This window comes from Octopus bimaculoides, chromosome 10 (assembly GCF_001194135.2).
Source record: "Octopus bimaculoides isolate UCB-OBI-ISO-001 chromosome 10, ASM119413v2, whole genome shotgun sequence".
Classification (NCBI taxonomy): Eukaryota; Metazoa; Mollusca; class Cephalopoda; order Octopoda; family Octopodidae; genus Octopus; species Octopus bimaculoides.
In genome coordinates, this window is record NC_068990.1 from 31,306,777 (window position 1) to 31,313,181 (window position 6,405).

Sequence of the window (6,405 nt, forward strand, 5' to 3'; positions counted from 1 at the left end):
AAATTGAAGATTAATAGAAATTAGCTTACATCAATAATCCTATTTTATATATTAATTACACATTTAATTAGAGGAAAATATGTTTTGACTTTGCATTATATATTTAGTTGATGAGTGTGTTTATCTATGAAGCTACCTACTAACTTTCAGTTAGTTTTCTTAAAAATTACTTTCACAAGAAAAACATTTCTTTTTTTTTTTTTGTTTTGTCTTCCTTTACTATCAGTATTTTGATTTCTAATATCAGTATGTTTGCCAATATTATAACACATTTTCAATCTGTTTTCATACTTTACCTTTCTTTCAAATTCACATATTAACATAGATATCCATCTTTTTCATTGTTTTCAAGAAAAATTATTATCTAGATTTCATCTCAAAAGAATTGAAGATATAGTGGGAACTTTAGAAACTTTGCTTGCTGAAGTTATTCTTGGTGAAGTTATCTCTCTTTAGTAGTTTTAAATATTGGAACTACTCAAGTGTAATATTTCCCTTGATATTTGTATTTGTAATCATTTGCCATGGCCTGAAGATGAAATATCACACGAAAGTTAAGTTAAACAATGTTACTTAGAAGGTGAATTGTTTGCAGTTCCCTAAACAATTGCTAATTGAGAATATTGTTAATTGCTGTGGTGTAGCATGCAGTTGAATTGGTGACACTTGAGACTTGTGCAAGTGACTTATTGACAGTATATGCATCTTCTTTAACAGCTCCGCTATTTATTTATTTATTGTTTTCTTAATTTCACCCATTTTGTTCTATCTCATTTTATTAACGGTTCAGAAATTATTTTAAATTTTAAAATAATGGTATTTTATGAGAAGAGATGTTATATAAAATGAACTTATTGCAACTAGATTAAAGTTGTGTGCTGTTCATTTCAGAATTTTTAAGAATGTGTTAAATGAAGTATTCCTTTTTTGATTACCAGAAAAGATTTTTGTTTTGCCACCAAAAACAATTTCCATACATCATCATCATCATCATCATCATCATCATCATCATCATCATCATCATCATTTAATGCCTATGTTCCATGCTGGCATGGGTTGGAGAGTTGGACAATATTTGATATACTTGAAAATGTTATTAGTCTCCAGTGTCTGCTTTTGCATGGTTCATGCAGCTGGATCACCTTCCTATTACCAGCCGTTGGATAAGATTGAGCGGGGGTTGATCAATGATCCATGAGACAAAGGTTTCTTTTCAGATCATCTACTATAGTGTTTTCTCTGTTTTTACTTCAAGCATTGCGGATGAGGGATTCTGAAATATTTGACTTGAAATGTTTTTTAAAATTTTCATGACAAAATTATAGTAAAATTTGGCACAAAGCTCTATGTCTTATCATTAATTTTACTCTGTAAGATCCTTCTCAGAATTCTGAAACCTTTTGAATGTTTCTTTTTTATCACAAAATGGATAATATTGTCACAGTGTGGCAACAATCTACTAAAAATACTCCCCTCCCTTTACTGTTAAGACTATACATTAATCCCTATTTTTGTAAGCAGTTGTATCCGTAAAAATTTTATTTGCAGAGAGCAGAAATTGAAAGAAGATATATGAAATGGTCGTGTGTGTGTATTTTTACGATAGTTGATTTATGGAAAAGATTATATGAAATTTTTGAAATGCAAATATGTGAATGAAAATTAAGTTCAGACCTCTACATGGTAGCTAGACCTGGTAGAAATAGCAGCCAAATCTCCCTCAAAACACCCTACTGTTTTAATCCGACAATTCTGCCTGTTATGTAGTTTGAATGAGAGACTGTAACTAAAGATTAAGATTATTAACCCCACAAAGAGGTGAAAGAAGAGAGACAGCATAGCGAAACTTTTGGTTGACTGTCATCCTGTACTCCCCTTGTTGCTAGCGAAATGGTATATGCTGGCTGTGTGAGCAACGGGTTGTTTTAATGGCTGAACAAACAGGGGAATTCCATTAGAAAAAGTTTTAATCGATTTTCTCGGTAACTATGGGGGCTAGAAAAAAAATACAAACCACATTCCAATCTATACACCCGTCTCCACATGTGTGCCATTTTTCAGGCAAATCCACCCAGCCGTTTGGTTGTGAACCTCAAGACAAGAAAGAATACAACGGTCGCCCATGTCCAATTTATATTACACAAGAAAGAATACAACGCTCGGCCAACTTCAATTTATATTATAGATTAAGCATTACAGCAGTATCATAACTAAAAAGTTTTGCACTTAAAAGGTGTTTTTGTAAATGATGAAACAAAACTGTTACTATATGTTTAAATCAAGTAATTAACTTTGAGTTTTTATCTCTATTATAATAATTTTTATGAGAAATTGGTCTATCTGTGCTAGTTATGTTATGTTTGTCTTGATTTCTGTTGGTTTTGACAAACTCCCTTACTGTCTATATTTGTTAGTTTTTTTTAATTGATGAGGCAATGACAAATATACGAGACCTTTGGTAATATGCTGTTTTTGAGTAAAAGACCCATCAAGCCAAGTAAAATTGTAGTCGTGGCAGATACTGGTGTCTTGTAACTGACTTATGTGCCAGTGGCACATAAAAGCACCTGTTACACTCTTGGAGTGGTTAGTGTTAGGAGGGGTATCAAGCTGTAGAAACCATGCCAAATCAGACTAGAGTCTGGTGCAGCCCCTCAGCTTGCCATTCCTGGTTAAACCATCCAACCCATGCCAACATGGACAACAGACGTTAAATGATGATGATGTTGCTAGAATTACTGTTGATTATTTATAGGGTTTTCTTTGTTGTTTATTGTGGATTGTTGACAGTATTTTACAGTTCAAAGTCTGAATATAAGCACCTTCACTCTTTTATCCTACATTATGTTTCCCATGTTGGAATATGTCTTCTTAAGACCCTAGCATGGAAAACACATTATTTTGGGAATCCAAATATTAAATATCATAAGATAGTGATTTTTGTACCTGTAGTATTTTAGGTCTGAACACAGATTCTTATTTTCTAGATGAAGAGGTATCTTTATCTTACTTGGTTCGTTCTGCTTTGGCAAAGATATTAAAATGAAGTCTAATATATTACTAGTACATATGAAGGCTAAAAGTTACTTCATGAAAGATTTTATAATAATAAAAATCATTATCAATTCTACTTTTTTGCTTATTGTATTATAGTTAGATTTACCTTCCATTTTTTTTTTTTTTCCATATAGAATTTAAAACAACCTCCTTCCCTTGAGGATTTACCAACATTGTTACCAAAAGAGCAATTAGTTGACTCACGAAATGTGCAGCCTCCATCAACAAGTCCACCAAAACCCGGAGTAGAGAGACAAACTGGAAACCAAAATATTTCTCAACCTCATCAACCAACTACTTCAACACCTAGTACGAATAGCAGTAAGTATTACAATATTTTAATGGATTTGTGAAAAGAAAATCTTTTTGATCAGAACATTGGTTGAGACTGGTTTTTGCCATATGGTTGTACAGTGTAAAGTTTACTGTTATAGAATTTAAACAATTTGCGTTAGGAAATAACTTTCCTTGTCTCTCTACTTTAAATGAATATGATAAATATAAAAGTAACTCAAGTGATGAAAATATATTTACCTAATCTCTTAGAAAAATTGACTGCATCAGCTTCATAGCCGAATGCTCTTTTGGCATCTCCCAGAAGAAAAAAGTTAAATGTAACTACATAAGAGATAGCTTCATTCTTATTATTCTTTGTAAAAATATGTAAGTAAAGGTTTTGCGATGCAATAGTTCCTCCATCATTAATCTTGGTGTATAGGTTGCACTTATTAAAATAGATATACCAATTTAAATTGGGTGGTGATCCATATTATCATGTCTGATATCTGTGTACATTTCTTAAATTTCCACAAAGCCAAATTAAAATGAAATACATTGCAAATAAATTATCATTAAAATCTAGTTAAAATTACCTAGAGATTTTTGTTAAATGAACAGATTATCAACACCAAAAAAAAAGAAAGAAAAGAAAAAACCTAAATACAATCAAGCAGAAAATCTCAAGTAAATATTCCAATTAAGATAAATCTTAGAAATAACCACCAAAGAAAGAATATTACTATGCCCTGAAATGCAATGTTATATCACTAGTTCTTTGAAGCATAGCCACAAAAAAATACACTGGATACTTTCTTAGTTTTGAATCACCTGAAGGTTTTTTTTTTTATATTGCATTTTCTTGATAACTGTAGCTGTATAAAAAACAAAATATGGTTGAAGCTGCTTGTTATAGTCACAGTTAGTGTTATCAAATGGATATAGATTTAAAATGAATTAAAAATTATCCACTATTGGCATCAAAGTTCTGGACACTTTTCACGTAAACACAGCTATTATGAAGATATAAAGAAAAACAGACTAATGATGGGGATGTGGTTGGTGGCTTTTGTGGTTTTAATGAGAGAATCATGTTGGTGCTAGGAGTAAAGGTGCTAATGTTTATAGTTGGCCATTGTTGCTAGCAGTATTGATGTGGGTATGTCTGTATACATATGTGTGTATGTATTTATATATATGCAATCATGTGCAACATACATGCATGCACACACACACATATGCACTCATATGTGATATACATACACACATACATACATACATATATATATATATATATATATATATATATATATATATATATATATTGTTGTGTCTGGGGAGAGTCATTCTCATTTAGTGCCTCATTATTTAACACACTCACCAGTAAAGTTTCCACTCATTTACTTAGTTATTTTTCCTAAAATTTTCATTGCATCTTGCAACCTTTTCAATAGCCATTGTCTGTGTCCATTATCTGAGCTGCATTCTTTTTGTTTGTTTGTGTGCATGTGTGTGCACATGTATGCATGCATGCATGCAAGCATGTGTATGCATGTTTGTGTGTGTGTGTGTGTGTGCATATGTATATATGTATATATATGTGTACGTTTGTATGTATGTATTTTGTATATTCATGTTTTTGTGTGTTTTTATGTGTGTGTGTACCTCTGTCCCCTTGTGTGCATGTCTGAGTGTGTCTATGTATGGGTTTTTGTGAATATGTACTGTGTCTGTATGTATGGATGTATGTCTCCATGTGTATCCTTGTGTCAAATGAAGTGTATGTGTATATGGTCACGTGTTTCAATCTTTGTTTGCATATGTATGTGTGTATGTGTGCTTGTCTGTTCATATTACCTATGTACCTATCAATCTGTATGTCTACCTGTTTACATTTATATCCATTTGCCTACATACATGTGCACATGCATATACGTATACATATATATATACACACACACACGCATATACATCTACATAACAGGCCACTAACTATTCTACCTGTATATAAATATAAACTGTATGGGGGTATGATTACCTACTACAGTAGGAAATGTAGACTGAAACATGTGACCATATACACACACTTCACTTCATACAAGGTCACATATGGAGACACACATCCATACATACAGACACAGTACACAGTCACAAAAACCCATACACAGACACACTCAGACATGCACACACAAGGAGACAAAGGTACACACACACACATCCAAACACACACACACACATAAAAGTATACAAACATGAACATGCAGAATATATACATACAAACATACACACATACATATACACATATGCACACACATACGCGAACATACATGCATACACACACTTACATACATACATGTGTTTGTGCACATACATGCACACAAACAAACAAAAAGAATGCAGCTCGGATAATGGACAGTCAAAGACTATAGAAAAGGATGCAAGAGGCAACAAAAATTTTAGGCAAAATAAGTTAGTAAATGAGTGGAAACTTTACTTGTGTGTATATATATATATATATATATATATATATATATATATATACACACACACACACACACACAAAAGTCTGCTATAGCTGCACAAAAACACGTACCATGTAATCACTAATTTATAATGCCACTACACACACAACACTCTGAACAAAGATGCAGGTGCATAAAAGCTAAGATATTCCCACTACATAGAGATTGCTTATAATCTATCACAGTCTTTAGAGCAACACTTTTACAGGAAGGACAAGCAGAAAAGAATCTATATTGGTACTACTAGCCAAACCCTTAAAGACAGATACATGCACATTCTGAGCATTACACAAAACAGATGCAATCTCCCTGTCCAAAACACCTCTGGGACTTAAAACAAAATAACCACAGGTATGAAATGGGAAGTTATATACCATGATCAAATGTAATTTGCTCTGATTATGTCACAATGGAAACAATGAAAATCAAAATATATATATTATCATCATCAGGTAGTATCTGGAAACACCCACATACGTAAAAACGAGACCCCCCCCCCACACACGACATACAAAAGAATACTCATTACTGTTACACACTTTATATGTGT

The 6,405-nt window shown here is 32.4% G+C and overlaps 1 protein-coding gene across 1 annotated transcript in view; it reads left to right on the plus strand.

The window, feature by feature from the left end:
* The window catches only part of LOC106881402 (uncharacterized), a 127,978-nt gene that overhangs the window by 50,202 nt on the left and 71,371 nt on the right, over positions 1-6,405 (plus strand). Inside the window, exon 8 of the mRNA XM_052971314.1 lies at positions 3,192-3,378. Coding sequence (XP_052827274.1) covers positions 3,192-3,378 — 187 coding nt within the window. The remainder of the gene's footprint in view (positions 1-3,191; positions 3,379-6,405) is intronic.